At 34.0% G+C, this 17,183-nt stretch overlaps 1 protein-coding gene across 3 annotated transcripts in view; it reads left to right on the forward strand.

Annotated features, from left to right (window-relative positions):
* The window catches only part of UPF2 (UPF2 regulator of nonsense mediated mRNA decay), a 110,122-nt gene that overhangs the window by 68,332 nt on the left and 24,607 nt on the right, over window positions 1-17,183 (forward strand). For all 3 annotated transcript variants that reach the window (XM_044679352.1, XM_044679351.1, XM_044679353.1), the window contains 7 exons: window positions 810-918; window positions 3,567-3,680; window positions 4,044-4,160; window positions 5,477-5,662; window positions 8,478-8,681; window positions 9,582-9,857; window positions 12,138-12,321. In XM_044679352.1, coding sequence (XP_044535287.1) covers window positions 810-918; window positions 3,567-3,680; window positions 4,044-4,160; window positions 5,477-5,662; window positions 8,478-8,681; window positions 9,582-9,857; window positions 12,138-12,321 — 1,190 coding nt within the window. The remainder of the gene's footprint in view (window positions 1-809; window positions 919-3,566; window positions 3,681-4,043; window positions 4,161-5,476; window positions 5,663-8,477; window positions 8,682-9,581; window positions 9,858-12,137; window positions 12,322-17,183) is intronic.

Consider the following 17,183-nt stretch of genomic DNA (forward strand, 5'->3'; position numbering starts at 1 on the left):
TATCAGTCACTTCTTTTTGCCAGTGTGCAGCTTAGCTCCATCTAATATTTTTGTTCTGTTCTGCCTTGAGTCAATCAGCTAGGTAGACCTTTTTGTTAGAACTATATGTAAAGCAAGAGAAATAGATTCTAAATGAGTGTTCTTAGGGTTTCTCTGTGAGTGAGTAAACAAGCTTTCTGTTCAGAGGCCTTTTGAGAGGGAAGAAGTTTTTTTGTTCAATATTACTGTCATTTTTCAATGATACTCCTCTTTCTTCCCTGGTAACTTAATTTATAGTCAGGCAAAACAGAACAATGCATTGGCCATAAAATATATGCCTCAGAGGTCTTTTGTTTCTTCTTGTTTTTCAGCCATGTTCCAGATAATTGAGCTTGCTAGATAAGTAATTCGAATAGTTTTAAGTGTCTGGTCCATACTCTCCTGTAGTGCTTGATTATTTGTGAACTTGTAGTGGTTGTTATATTGTCATTCAGTAATTATATGACAAATGTTTAGACCATTTCAAGGTTTTGTGTATTTTTACATTAAAGTCATTAATAATATTGAACAGTATGTCTTCATTAAAGTTGTAAGTAAACATCATAGAGCATTATACTTTTCAAAAAAGAAATTTGAGTGTTTAAATGTAAAGAGGTTCAAAATTTCCATAAGTTATTTACTTTTGTTATATTACGTTGTAGCATATGCTGAAATGTAGTCAATATATTCCTTTTTGTAGTCATAATTGTGTGAACATATGAGAAAATATGTTTAAAGGAATTAATTCTGTTTGTCTTTCCTTGACTGCATTCTCTATTTAATTTTTACAGATTGGATTTGTTACCATTTTATGCAAGATTGGTTGCTACTTTACATCCTTGCATGTCAGATGTTGCAGAGGATCTTTGTTCAATGTTGAAGGGAGATTTCAGATTTCACGTATGTATCTTTACTACTTATTTCATAACATCTAAAGGTTTATTGTTTTTAAAATAGCTACTAGTCTTTTTAATAAGGTTAATCTTTAAGATTGCATATATTTGCTTACCATCTCAGGACTTAAGAAATTCTGAAATTGTTGTGTATTAATATAATGGAGGGATCTTCTGAAGTTATGGCATTTAGCGAATTCCTTGCCAGCCCCAAGATCTTGGGGTGCTTCATTGTGAAGTTTCTCTTTTCGTTGAAGCCAGCTCTCATTGCTATTTATTATTGTTATTATTAGTACATGTTATTATTTGGCTTCAGAATTCTCTCTGACTCCATTCAGAGATTTATGTTCATGTTAACAAGTTGCTACGGTATCTGGAGTCACAGTACTCTCAGACTTAAGGCATAAGAAACTATATAGACTCCTAAACTCTATAATGAATCTGTCACCATCCCAACTTCCCCTTTGAGAATTCATTCCTTTAGCATGTATTTAAAATATTTCTCCTTTAAAATGTATAGGGCTTCTTATAGGGAAGATATCTAGGTATAATAGTCATACCTGAATAGTCTGGTAGAAACCAGGAACTAATACCATACTTAGTATCTTCTGGAAAGTGTCTTCTGTACTCTTAGACAAACTACCAAGTGGTAGGAACCAGTGCACGAGAAAGAGAAAAAGGCCTGGTTTTCGCCTCCTTTAATGTCTTTGTGACTTTGGACAAATCATTTAAATTTTCTGGGCTTTAGTTTTCTTGTCTGTGGAATAATGGGTTTGGGCTAGATGCTATAAGATAATTTTCAAATTTAAACTCTGGGATTCTAAAATTAAGTATCTTTGTCAAGGGAAACTGCCTAGTTATACTACTTAGCAATGAGATGGGCAGCAGTGAGAATACTGGCCAGATAAAAAGATGAATGAAATGGACAATCATTGTAAGGAAGAATGGGATAATATCAGACCCTGGAAAAGCTGAACTCCAAATTTTTACACCTCAAGCCTCTGATCAGCAGTCTGATGTTAGATTATTTTTTCTTACAAAGGTTAAATACTTTTAAGTTCTCCATAAAAGACTGCCAGATTCCTCTGTTGTCGTTAACATTTTATTATGTAAAACAGTACTTATAGTCTGAAGCAGGATTTGTGATTAAATTTTTTAATGGAGAATTTTGGATTAGACAGGGTTTAATAAGTTTTGAGGATATGAGTAATGGCAAAAATGACAGGCTAACTTATTTTTTCCCCCATAGGAAAGTATTCATTGTATGGGGTGTTTCATAGTAGTGATTTTCATTATTAAAAATTTCATTATTAAATTTCATTATTAAAAATTATAGTTTAATGTTTCTACTCTGGTCCCTTGGTTTGTATCTTTATAAAGTTTTTTGTTTTATTGTGCCTTTTTTGTGTAACCTGGATATTATATTTGATTCCTTAACTGTCCTTCATATCACATATTCATTCATATGCCAAATCTTTTTTACCTCTATACTATCTCAAGACTGACCCCTTCTCTTTGCTTACAGAGCTGCCACCTAAGTTGGGGCTGACAGGAACAGAAAAGAGAAGAAAATAAGCATTTATTAAATGTCAACCATGTGCCAGACATTTTGTCATTTGCTTTGTAAATATCTTACTGGAGACTCATAAGAATCCTTAGATAGGTGCACACCATTATTCTCATTTTATAATTGGGGAAACTGAGGTAAACAGAGGTTTACCGATTTACTCATGGTCACACATCTAGTAAGTGTCTCAGACCTAATTTGAATTCAGATCTTTCTAGCTCCAGGTACAAGGCTTTATATCACCTTGCTGTCTTTCCTTCAGGCTCTTATTACCTTTCAACTAGATAATTGCAGTGGTCTCATAACTGGTCTTTTGGTTCAGATCTCTTTCTACTCCAATCCATCTTTAATCATTTTGCCAAAGAATGTTCCTGACCATGCTACTGCTCTACTTAAACTCTAGAGACTTTTTGTTAACTTCTAGGATAAAATAAAAGGCTTTTTGAGCTATTCACAGTCAGTCCCCAATCTGTCTTGTCAGACATTATTTCCCCTCACTCTATGACCCAGCTAACTGGCCTTTTCTTAGTTCCTCATACCTGGTGGTCCTTAGGCTTCTCTCTTCATGTATTTGCACCAAACTGTTTCTTATTCTTGGAATGCATTTACTTCTCACCTCTGCTTCAGAACTCTTACTAAAACTTATAGAGAAAGCACTATGCTCTACATCCACCCACTCCTGATTCTTTCCTTTTCCCTTCTCTCCTTATTGCTTTTGTTCTAATAGAATATACACTCCTTGAGAGTGAGATTTGCACGCGTATCCAAAGTTCATAACACAGTATCTGGCACATAGTAGAAGCCTAATAGATGTGTGTCAATTTGTAAACAGCACTTCCTGTGTTTCAGGCATTGTGCTAAGACTGGAGATCCAAAGGACAAAAACTAATTATTGCTGTCAAGAACTCATTGTTTAACATGGGAGGCAGCATGCAAACAATTTGTGTACAAATAAACTGTGTACAAGATAAACTGGAAAAGAAGAAATTTTTTTAAACTGTAGTAAGCAGCTCAAAAGTTACTGCTTTTTTCCTGTCAGAAGAAATGAACATAATCCAAACTGTCTTTTTTTTTTTCCTTGAATATAGGTACGAAAAAAGGACCAGATCAATATTGAAACAAAGAACAAAACTGTTCGATTTATTGGAGAGTTAACAAAGTTTAAAATGTTCACTAAAAATGATACACTTCATTGTTTAAAGGTTAGTTTTGTGATCACTCCTTTTGGTTTGATAAATTTATATGGAAATTAAAGTTATGTAAATGTAAGTAGTAATATTACTAAAGGATGTTAGTGTTCACATATTCATAATGCCAGAATTTAGCATTGAGTAGTAACATCTCATTGTAAACCATGGGAAAGGAAATTCATTATTCCTTTAAAAAATTAGAATTATTTAATGAGAAAAGTCTAAAAAAGTTTAAAATTTTAAATTTAACTAGACAAAAGTTAGATTTTGAAGCTTCTTAAATGATGGAATAGTTCTATTTTTTTTAGAAGGTGCAAAATTCTAAAGTTACTTAATTTATTAAAAAAGGTCTAAAATATGGATGTGTTTTCACAGATGCTTTTATCAGACTTCTCCCACCACCATATTGAAATGGCATGTACACTGTTGGAAACTTGTGGAAGGTTTCTTTTCAGATCTCCTGAGTCTCACCTGAGAACCAGTGTTCTTTTGGTAAGGGCAAGAAATCTCTGCTTATTTTGAAAAATTTAAAATAATTACCAAGGTAATCTTTAAGACATCTTGTTCTTTTATTATAAACATATCCATTATCAAAGAATGGCTATACTATTTGAGAAATGCTGACCTTTGCAATTGGAAGGTATTTTGCCTCAGTATTTCTGTTTGAGATAATCCAGTATGACTAAAATTAGTTTTTCCTATCTTGCATACAGATATCTGAGTCCATCCTAATCTGCATATTTTTCTCTCTTTTTTGTTAAAAAACATCCTTATTATCAATGCTACTTGTAAATTTTTCATCTAATTGTACACATAATTTACTTTAAAATTTTTTTGTGGTAGATTTTAAAATATTGCTCCTGCCAATTTTAATTGCCAGAACAAAGTAATTAGCCTGATTTCATAGACTTGTTACCTTGAGACACAGCTTAAGTTCTTTTTTTCTGTTGGTACAGTGTGGAGGAACAGGTTATTTAATTTAGAGTATTTGTGATCTTTTTCTGCAAAAAAAAAAAAAGAATCAGAAGGCTAGAACAATGGACTGAATCAGGGTTAATGTAAAGTACAACATTGTTTTAGAAAATGAACCACAGTACAAGAGAGCACAGATAGGTTCTTATAATACAAATTTTTATAATAAAGATAGGGAGTGTTGGTGGCTTGTGACATTTATGAATGGGCATAGTGGCATAGAAATAAAAGTGATAAGGGATGTCATTAGTATATATCTAGAATTATTAAGGTGGTATTTCTAGAGAATTCTGCCATATTTGATTTCTATGTCCCATATTTTAGGAACAGCATACAGATTCAGGACACATGGGTATCCAAGAAAGGGTAATATGGGTAAAAGAAATAAACATTATATGATATGAGGGTGTCTGGACAGAATTGAGATTGTCCAGCCTGGAGAAAAGAATATTAGGGATGGATAGATGGTAGCAGACTCAAGTATTTGAAGAACAGTCTTTTGAAAGGATAGAATTGTTTTCCTTGACACTAGAGAGATGCAGGGGGAAGAATTTCTTTTAAAAAAGCTTTTAGCTCTATATAAGAAATACCTTCTTGATACTCAGAAGTATGTGGAAAACTGGAATTGGCTTCTAAATAGAAGGTATTGAATTGCTCATTGCTTGAGGTCTTTAAGTAGAATCTAAATGACCATTTGAAGATGTTGTAGAGGAGATTTCCTAATTACAGGTTCATTTATGAACTGGATGATTTCTGATCGCCATTCTGAGGTTATATGATGTATCTATAAAATGTTAGATTAAAAGATTTTGAGATTAATTTGGATTTTTTTAAAGGAACAAATGATGAGAAAGAAACAAGCAATGCATCTTGATGCAAGATATGTCACAATGGTCGAGAATGCATATTACTACTGCAACCCCCCTCCAGCTGAAAAAACTGTGAAGAAGAAGCGCCCTCCTCTCCAAGAATATATTCGTAAGCTCCTTTACAAGGACCTTTCTAAAGTTACTACTGAGAAGGTAAATCTTAGTGAAGTTGTATACTCCCAGAGATCCTATTTCAGCCTCTGTAACAATATGTTTGTGTTTGGTCCAATTTGATGTTTTCTGGTTTTTTGGTTTTTTAAAAGTTTTTAAGAAATCAACATAATGAGCAGAGTAGCCACTGATTTCATAGAACATTTGGGAATATTGTATTAATAGCCCATACAACATAGGTGTAAATTCTAGGCAGCTGATACTATATTCATTCTTTAAATTGGGAGACTGAGAATAAAGGGTATAGGGGCAGCTGGATAGCTCAGTGGATTGAGAGTCAGGCCTAGAGACAGGAGGTCCTAGGTTCAAATCCGGCCTCAGACACTTCCCAGCTGTGTGACCCTGGGCAAGTCACTTGACCCCCATTGCCCACCCTTACCAATCTTTCACCTATGAGACAATACACCGAAGTACAAGGGTTTAAAAAAAAAAGTTAAAACTTTATTTGGGGGAAATACTTGCCAATAACATTAAAAAAAAGATGTTTGAATTTTTGAAATATTTAGAAGATAAGAAGGAAAATTAACTTTGGTGAATAGGAGGTAACTAAGAAGAACAAAAATCAATCAATATTTATTAAATTTTCAATATCCAGACACTGCTCGATAACGGGGATATGAGTACAAAGACAGAAACAGTTCCTACTCACAAGAAGCTTATGTTCTATTGGAGGAAATATATAGTATATATACAATAATGTGAAAGAATGAATATAAATTGATGTAAAATAGTTAAATTCAAGATAATTTGGGAGGGTGGACAGTTAGGAGGAATCAGCGGAGTCTTCCAGTTGCCCAGTGATGACGAACCTTTAGAGACCAAGTACCCAAATGGTGACACACTGCATGTGAGCTGTCCCCTTACTCCAGACCGGGGAGGGAGAAAGCGCTCCCATTGGACTGATGGGCAGAGGGTGGGTCATGGGAGAAATGTCCTTTGGCCTGGTGGATAGGGGGAGGGGAGCAGGTGTGCCATCGGCTCGACAGTGCAGATATAGGTGATGTTTGAACTACTTTTTAGAGGAAGATACAGAATCTCTTGAGAGATGTCAGTAGGGAGTGAATACATTTGGGACAGCAGTACAAAGGTTCAGAGATGGGAGATGGTGTTAATATATATGGGGAACAGAGAGAAGACCATTTTAAAAAGCTGGATTACAGAGTGCAAGAGGAGGGTAATGTGAAGTGCTTTAAAAGCTAAGGCATTAGGAAACCTTTGTTTGAAAAGGGGAGTGACTTGGTCACATCTGAGCATGAGGAAATGGCTTGTCTGTGGGGTAAGATGGACTGCAGTAATTAGAGATTCAAGACAGAGACCAATTCGGCTATTTCAGAATCTACACGAGAGGTTTTAGAAGCTGTGTGAATGAAGAGGCTAGGTGTGAGAGAGATTGAGAAGATAGCTATGTTGAGCTTTGATAATTTGATAGGTGGGGTGAGAGAAAGTGAGGAGGAGTCAGGGATGATGCTAAAGTTAGGAACCTGAAACACTTGAAGGATGGCATTAACCTTTTACATTCTTTTTTTTTTTTTTTAAACTCTTACCTTCCACCTTAGAATCATTACTGTGTATTGGTTCCAAGGCAGAGGAGTGGTAAGGGCTAGGCAATGGGGGTTAAGTGATTTGCCCAGGGTCACACAGCTAGGAAGTATCTGAGGTCAGATTTGAAACCAGGATATCCTGTCTTTAGGCCTGGCTCTCTATCTACTCAGTCACCCTACTGCCCCCATACATTATTCATTTCTGAATATATCCCTCCTAATTTCATTTCTCAGTGAATACCTTGTAACAGATTTAAAAAAAAAAAGAGTTTTAAAAAAAGCAATTTAACAAACTCAGTACATCTAGTGTATCCAATTATATCTAAAATTTGGATTGTTACCTATAATAATAGTTTCTCAGCTATTCTATGAAGGGAAAAGAGATAAAGCAGTGATATTAAACGTTCTGGGAAAATAATGGTATGTTGCAAAGCTTTGAAAATTATTCAATATCTTTAATGTTCAAAACAAAACAGAAAGAATGTGAATGGTTGGAGCAGTGGTAGTACTTCAACCTCCAGGATTTTGAAAAAACTGTTTTACAGTTTATATTGTTTAGATGTTAAAGTCTAAAGGAATTGCAAATAATCAAGTGTTCTTGTTTAAAGAAGACCATTGAATCAGTAAATGTTTACAACTGAAGACACACTTACTGGTATAGAGGTAGTTTAAGACAACTAGGTTACAGGGACATTGGTCAGAGAGCTAGGCCCAGAATCAGGAAGATCCAAATTCAAATATAACCTCCTGCATTTATTAGGTTTGTGACCCTGGGTAAGTTATTTAAGCTTTGCCTCCGTTTCCTCATCTGCAAAATGGAGTTGATAATAGCACCTATATTCCCCATCTTTTTAACTAATATTAGTCTGTTGCTACAGTTTTTAATGGTAGAATTATTTTTAAAGGATGCTAGATAATTGTAGTCTCGAAGTAGTTGTTACTTTGTTGTAAGTCATCTCTTAAACCAATAACCCTGGTGATACTGTAGAAACTCATTATTTGGTATACTACAGTCTCTTTTGCATTTTCCCCTTGCTACAGATATTCACATAAGATATGTGTGGTTGCTGGGAAGAAGTAGAAGAAACAGTGCTTTTAAAAGTACACTAATTCTTCAGAGTAACATTGATACATAATACACAATTAAAATTATTTTGTATTAATCAAAATGAGATAATTATCCTACTTGATTTCCTAATAAATAGCACTGACTATTAAATTTTGCAATTAACTTGAACCAAATATTTCTTATTTAGGTACTAAGACAGATGCGAAAGCTGCCTTGGCAGGATCCAGAAGTGAAAGAATATGTTATTTGTTGTATGATAAACATCTGGAATGTGAAATATAATAGTATTCATTGTGTAGCCAACCTCTTAGCAGGATTAGTACTATACCAGGAAGATGTTGGAATTCACGTTGTGGATGGAGTATTAGAAGATATTCGACTAGGAATGGAGGTAAAAGCATTTTTTGAAAGCCTCCAAAAATTGTTCAAATGGAAAAATTTTAATAAAAATATTTTAATTACATAATTAAAAATAGAACTTTTACTTGAGTTTTTAATTCATAGGTGAATTTTTATATCAAGTACTTTCTTTTTATCATTGCTATTTTTATTAGCATGTTTCTGCTCTATAGATTTCTTAATCTACTTTGATTTAGAATTCTTCTTTTTTCCACATCCAGTGTTTATGTCTTTTATCATTTTAATAATAACACCATTTTGAGGCAGCACAGTGATTTAGATTTGAAATAAGGAAGACCTGAGGTAACATCAAGACTGTATCACTATAGCTATGTGTTCTCAAAGTAATTTATCTGCTTTATATCTCAGGCCATTCTCTTAAGAAAATTATTTGTTATAAATAAGTTAGGAAATGCATCAAGGGAGAAGAGAAATCAATGGTTCATAGTATATAAAAATTTGTAATGGCTTTTAGATTTTCAACTTAAAAGCCTAACAAGTATTGATAAATGTTTTCAGAAACTGTGTTTACCATTTTCCTCATAATTTAGGTTTTTTAACTATATAGAGTAATTAGGAGAAAAGTATGCATTTAAAAATTTCTAGAAATTATAAATGAGTTTAATGGTATTTGGATGCTGAAACCTGTTTTTTGCTCCTGCACTAATTTAAGCAGTGCCAGTTTTTTTTTGTTTTTTTTTTTTTTTGGAAAAAATAATTTATGCCCCAAAGTGAACGAATCTGTGTGGAAGAAGGAATAAGAAAATCTTTTCTCTTTTTCTGGTTCTCTTCCAGTAATTCAGTTTTTTGAATGGATATATGAAATTCTACCTATTTACGAACATAGTATGTATCTTTGATATTAAAAGTTTTATACTTTTGTTTTTTTAAGGTTAACCAGCCTAAATTTAACCAGAGACGGATCAGCAGTGCCAAGTTCTTGGGTGAACTTTATAATTACCGAATGGTGGAATCAGCAGTTATTTTTAGAACTCTCTATTCTTTTACATCATTTGGTGTTAATCCTGATGGTACTCCAAGTCCAATGGACCCTCCTGAACATCTCTTCAGAATTAGGCTAGTGTGCACTATTCTGGATACCTGTGGTCAGTACTTTGACAGAGGCTCCAGCAAACGAAAGCTTGATTGTTTCCTCGTTTATTTTCAGGTAGACATCAGATGATATATTGGCTTTACATGGCATTGAACATATTGCTAGACTTCAACTTGTGTTACATTTTATATTATTATTATATAATATATTATATTATTTTAAACTCACTTGTATTGTCCAATTCAGAAAAGTATTTTTCCTTATTTTTTCCATTACCATCATATATGTATATATACAAAAATATATGAATACTCTATTTGTAGCTTTATCTATCATTTATTAGAATTTCCACTATAATATTAGTAATGAATTTTCTTTGACAGGATAATTGTTCTAGAAATATAAATGTGGGCATTTTTAGAAGTAATTATAGCAAAACATTTTTATCTTTACAATATAAGTTTGTGGACTAGAATAAATATACTATAAATGAGCAGGCAGGAAGTTTAAGTGCATTGAATTTTTATTTATATGTACACAGTTTCCAACTTAGAAACAGTTGTGTTTCAAAAGTTCCTTTGGCTTTTATAAATTACTTAGAAATAGATGTTATAAATATTGGTTAGTGCCCCAAACTAGTCCATAAGACCATTTAACACATAATATGTAACTAATGTTTAGTAGTATATATATCTACTATTCTATTCATTCATTTAATGAATATAATCCAGTTGAAGATGGGCAGGAATGCATATCTTCAGCCCCAAAGCAATAACTTAAAAGATATTTTTTGCCACTGGTAGTTTATCTACTTTAATTATATGATGAAGATACTTCTTTCACCACTTAGGTTTTATGAAGTAGACAACCAAGCACAGTTTCTTTGGAGAGCAGAGAATTTTTATTTTCAAGAATTCATTTAAAAAATTTTTGAGTTGCAAATTTTCTTCTTGTGCCCCACCCCCATCCATGCAGAATTCAAGCAATATGATAATTATACATGTAAAGTCATGCAAAACATTTCCATATTAGCCATGCCGCTAGATAGATAGATAGATAGATAGATAGATAGATAGATAGATAGATAGCAAATAAAAATAAAGAAAGCTTTAAAAATATGCCTTGAGGGGGCAGCGGGGTAGCTCAGTGGAGTGAGAGTCAGGCCTAGAGGCAGGAGGTGCTAGGTTCAAACCCGGCCTCAGCCACTTCCCAGCTGTGTGACCCTGGGCAAGTCACTTGACGCCCATTGCCCACCCTTACCAATCTTCCACCTATGAGACAATACACCGAAGTACAAGAGTTTAAAAAAATATATGCCTTGATTTGCACTCAGATTTCATCAATTCTGCCTCTGGAGGTAAATAGTAGTATTTTTCATCATGGGTTTTTTGGAATTGTTATGAATTATTGTTTGATCAGAGTAGCTAAGTCTTTCCCTGTTGATCATTGTTGCAGTATAGCTGTTATTGTGCACAATGATCTCTTGATTCTGCTCCATTTTGTATCAGTTCATATATATTTCCCAGGTCTTCTAGAAACCATCCTGCTTGTCATTTCTTATAGTATAATAGTATTCTGTCTCAATCATATACCACAACATGTTTAGCCATTCTCCTATTGATAGGCATCCAGTGGAGACTCTTTTTATTGATATGTTTTATTATTAAAAAGTGAAGGTACCTTCTTGTCACAGTTTAGATTTTAGTTCCACTACAAAATGTCAGGAACAATAAACTACTTCTCTTAGTGGTATATGGCAGGAAAATCCTTTAGTGATGTCATTAACGTTTGTATTCAGAAATTGATAGCTAGACCCAGAAAAGAGAAGAGACATGAATTCTGTCCTTTACCAAGAAAATTGATGAAATTAAAGACAAAAGCCTAGTAGCAGAAAGGAATATGTAGAAGAGGTGAAATAAATGAATGAATTTGGGGAGCTAGACCAGAGATAATAGCTATCTGTGCCCCCTGAAAAGGAGGCCATTGGATTATGATCTGGTTGATGAAAGGGAGGGGACATCTTAGAGAAATATGAGCTTTGGGAATACTGTTATACTACTGTGCTCACAGTAGACTTTTTTTTTAAATATATGTATGTATAAAAATTTTAATTCACCCACAATTCAAATATTATACCTCTTGGTATTTTAATGGACTTTTCAAAATCAAAGCATCATAGAGGAAAATAAAGTTTGTATCAAAAAGGTTATAATTTTTAATCTTGTCACTATGCTAAAAAATTTAAACATACTTTAGGGTTTTTTCATAGTAATGAAAACAAACTAGAGATTTGTGGTATACATTTTGTTTTTTATTTTTAATTTTTACATACTGTATTTATAATTAAGTTCTGCAACCAGTTTCTCACAGCCAAATATTCTTATTTGTTACCAGCGATATGTTTGGTGGAAGAAAAATTTGGAGGTTTGGACAAAAGACCATCCTTTTCCTATTGACATAGATTATATGATCAGTGATACATTAGAATTGTTAAGACCAAAGATCAAACTTTGTAATTCTCTGGAAGAGTCCATCAGGCAAGTACAAGACTTGGAACGAGAATTCTTAATAAAACTAGGTAAGCAAATCAAGGGGGGCATAAAGGCGATTCTTGATAGTTGTTTATTTTGTTTAATAGTATCATCAATTACAGTTTTATATTTATTGTGCTTTACATACTTGGTTCTGAGTATGTAATAGTGTTGGGTGATACCTTCTTCACTACTACTCATTTCACTAATGCCAGTTTAGAAGAACATAGCCTTGAGAAATTAATAGAAAATGTTAGTAAGGGAAAACCACAAATTTTTAAAATTATAAATAGTGTACAGTTTTGGTTGCTAATTTTAGGTTCTGATTTTGTTCTTCAGATATATATCCTTCCATTTTTTTCTGTCTCTCAGACTTAAGTAGTAGTTTATCTTTCCTTTTTAAAACTCTTAAAGTTTTATTCTTTAGAGATACTATAGCAGATTGGATAGGGAGCTGACCTGGGTTTATATCCCACCCCAGAGATCTACTGGCTGTTAATCTGGGCAAACAACTTAACATGTCAGTGTCCCAGGCGGTTTTCTAGAGTGCAAGTTGAAAAGTACCTGCAAATTAACGTTGTTAGAATAGAATTTATTCATCTCCTCAACAAATGTATACTGTCCGCTTCTTCCTTCTATATCTCCCAGTATCATGGATATTATTAATGTTATTCCCAGGAGAGCCCAATACTCTTTTGAACAGTTCACATGCTTCCTTTGACACAGTGCTCCTTGCTATCCATTTATTGTGGAATTCCTGCATTACCAATAGGAATGTAAAACAAATGGACTGTCTTTTGTTTTGTGATACATTTATTAATTTGGTCTATTTTTCTTGTAGTAGAATAATTTGAGTGTAAACTCTATAAGATTGGTTCATCCAGAACTAGTAAAATTAATTTATATATGCTGCTTAGTTATTTGAATAAAGAGAAATTAAATATAGGCTCCAGCAGGTTTAAAACTCTCAGAGAATTAAATCTATTTGTTTCTAACATATAACAATGCTTATGCTGTATTTCTCGTTACCATTTTATATAGAAGATGAATAGGTCATAGTATGGTGAGGGGCTAAACTTGCTGATTTAGAACCATTGAATATCAGAATATAGGTTGATAGTTCTCAGATTCTGACACTGGTCTACTGAGTTTCAGCCCCTGCCCAGTGTCAGAATCATGTTTTGGGAATGGAAAGGACACCTTGCTAAGGGATTCATCCTTTAGGCCATTTCATATTCTTCCTTTATTGCTTAGGGAGAAATCTCTTTAAAAATTGATTTTCATAATGAAGATACTAATTTTTATTCTCTTAAGGTTGTCTTTTCATGTCCCTTATGGTAAGCTCTATTTACTTATAGAAAACTTCTGATTCCATTATGTCTACTATTGAGCAAAAATATTTGTTTTACAAAATGCTACTGCCTGAGCAAGTATTAAATTTCTTTCTGTTGTTTACAAGTTCACAAAAACATCTATATAATAATTCTGTTCTTTTAAAAATTATCTTCAAGTTGTCTATTTTCTTTGAAAAGTTGTCAAATGTTTGTAACTTCTAAAAAGGATTCTTGGGGCAGCTGGGTAGCTCAGTGGATTGAGAGCCAAGCCTAAAGACAGTATATCCTAGATTCAAATCTGGCTTCAGACACTTCCTGGCTGTGTGACCCTGGGCAAGTCACTTAACCCCCATTGCCTAGCCCTTACCACTCTTCTGCCTTGAAACCAGTACAGAGTATTGATTCCAAGGTGGAAGATAAGGCTTCAAAAATAAACAAATAAATAAATGAAAAAATAAATAAAAAGAATTAACATGCATAGATGGTATATAGTAGGTAAATGTTTATACAAAAAATAATTAACATAGAGGTAGAAGAGTTAATTCTTTTTTCACTTATTTGCTCAGAGTGAAAACATTTGCCTTTGTTTCTGTTAATTATAAGTTTTTATTGTGTACCACATTCTTTATCTTTCATCTCTATAAAATTTCACTAAGCATTAAGTACCAGCTATGTGCCAGGTGCATTTTAGGCACTAATGATGCAGAAATAAAAAGAGAGAGATACAGCTATGAATTTCAGGCATAGTGGACTGCCTATCCATATATAGAGGTCAAAGACTGTAGAATTAGGTTGGGGACCAGCATTTGCCTGGAATATCTGATGATATGAAGGGTTGTAGAGTAAAATGAGTATGAAAAAGTAGGATGGAGCCAGATTGTGAAGGCCCTTAAATTTCAGGCTAAGGAGTTTGTATTTTATCCTATAGGCAATGGGGAGCGACTGAAGGTTTTTGATCTGGGGAGTAACATGTTCAAACCCTGTGCATTAGGAAGATTATTTTGGCATCTGTTTGAAGGATGGATTGGAGAAGGGAGAGACTGGAGGCAGGAAGACCAGTTAGGAGGATGTTGCAATAGTCCAGGCGAGAGGTAATGAGGGCCTGAATTAGGGTGGTGGTAGTAGGAGAGGAGAGGAGGGACAGAAAGTTATATGTATATTTCAGTGAGTTCTGAAAATGTACTTCCCTTTATTCATAATATTTTCTTGTGCTCATACCCCTTTTTTATTCTTATTTTGATAAGAAAACAAATCATTTCTTCTGATTTCTTAACATACACTTTTCACTTGGCTTGGGTCAGAGGATCCTGGTAACTTTTTAAAAAATATTTTTATTATGAATAAACATTAGCAAAAAAAAGAACATTTCAGCATGCCAAAAACAATAAAGATGTAGGATTGTATATGAAACTATGAATGATTACATACAATTTAAAAAGAGTATATTAAATAAAAACATGATAGCACCAAACCTACTGTGTTTGTATATCCTCCTCTGTACTTCCTTCTACCCTCTTTCTTTGTGTTTTCTCATATTTCATTGACTTTTTTTTATATCACTATCACTCTCTACCAAGGCCTCCCCTTAACTTCCCACCATCATTTCTCCCCCAAAAAGCCCTCCCTTATAACAAGAAAGCCCAGTCAAGCAAAACAAGATCACACGTTGTTTTTGTCTGAAAATACGTGCATTATTTTGCACATACACCCTGAATGTGCCCACTCTCCTGATCTCAGAAGCTAAGCAGGGTTGGTACTGATTAGTACTTATATGGGAAACTGCCTGGTAATAAGAGGTGCTATAGGCCTGAGGCAGCTAGATGAGTCAGTGTATAGAGTGCTGGGCCTGGACTCAGGAAGACCTAAGTTCAAATCTGGTCTCAGATATTTAGTAGCTGGGTGTCCCTGGGCAAATCACTTAATTTCAGTTTGCCTTAATCCGTTAGAGAAGGAAATGGAAAACTACTTCAGTATCTTTGGCAAAAAACCCCCATGAACAGTATGGACCACATGATCACCAAGAATTGTACACAATTGAACAGATTGAATTAAAAGGTGATCATCTTTGGGGCAGCTGGGTAGCTCAGTGGAGTGAGAGCCAGGCCTAGAGACAGGAGGTCCTAGGTTCAAATCCGGCTTCAGACACTTCCCAGCTGTGTGACCCTGGGCAAGTCACTTGACCCCCATTGCCCACCCTTACCACTCTTCCACCTATGAGACAATACACCGAAGTTAAGGGTTAAAAAAAAAAAAAAAAAAAAAAGGTGATCATCTTTGTTCCAGGTAGCAGGAAGCATGATTTGCATTTATCAGTATTCTTAATGTCCTTCAAAGTTGTTTTCCTTTATATTATTGTAGTCATACCAAGTATCCCAAAAATCATAGCACAGTTTTTAATTTTAACAAGTTAAAACTGTAAGGGTTTCAGGACATTCTATAAACATTGTTCTCATAATTATGTTTCTTAGAATCCTTCCACTTCATCATTTATTATGATCTATTAATGCTTTGTTATGGGTCTTGTAGCATAATCTATTTAGCTATTCCCCAGTTTGATGGCCATCCACTTTGTTTCCAGTTCTTTTCTGCAACAAAAATTGCTGCTGTAAATACGTTTTTATATACAGATCTCTATCCTATCTGATGTTTTGGGGAGCATGCTCATAGTGGTGTAACTGGCTTAAAGAGTATATACACAATTCTTCAACTTTTGGGAGTATAGTTCCAAATAACTTTCTACAGTGGCTAGACCACTTCTCTGTTCCATCAAGACTAATTTTCCTATCTTTCCATTGCCCCTTCACTAATTGTTATTTTCACTTTTCATCTTTAATAGTTTGATGAGTGTGAATTTGAAACTTAGAGATGCTTTAATTTGCATTTCTCTTGTCCCACTTTTCAGTTGTTGATAGCTTGCATTTATTCTTCTAAAAACTGCCAGATGGCTTAGTGGATTGAGAGCCAGACCTGGAGTCAGGAGGACTATGGTTCAAATCTGACCTCAGACACTTCCTAGCTGTGTGACCCTGGGCAAGTCACTTAACCCCAGTTGCCTAGCTCTTACTGCTTCTGTGCTTTGGAACCAATACTTAGGGTTGGTTCCAAGAGAGATGGTAAGGATTTAATAAAAAAAAAAAACAAAAACAAAAAATAACTACCTGGTCTTGTCTTTTCCCCTCCTCCATTTGCTGATTGGTATTCTCTAGAAATCTTAAACATTATACCTTCATCAGAGAAATTCCCTGTAAAGATTTTTTTTTCCCAATTAACTTTTTCTTCTGATTCTTAACTATATTGTTTTTGTTTGTGTTAAAAATTTTTGATCTTATGTAATTAAATGTGTTTGTCATACTTTTTATGGTCATCTCTATCCTTTGTTTGGTTAGGAACCCATCTCTGTCTACAGTGATGAAAAATAACCTTTTCTGTTATCTATTTATGATCCTAGAATTTTTTAAGAACAACACTATGCACGTGGCAAGTCTTAGTAGATTCTTAGATGATAGTTTCATAGAGGGAGGCCCATAGAGGACTAGGCTTTGTTTTCCACAAGTCAGGTAAATGATTAACCTAAA

The sequence above is a fragment of the Gracilinanus agilis genome, chromosome 5, assembly GCF_016433145.1.
Source record: "Gracilinanus agilis isolate LMUSP501 chromosome 5, AgileGrace, whole genome shotgun sequence".
Classification (NCBI taxonomy): domain Eukaryota; kingdom Metazoa; phylum Chordata; class Mammalia; order Didelphimorphia; family Didelphidae; genus Gracilinanus; species Gracilinanus agilis.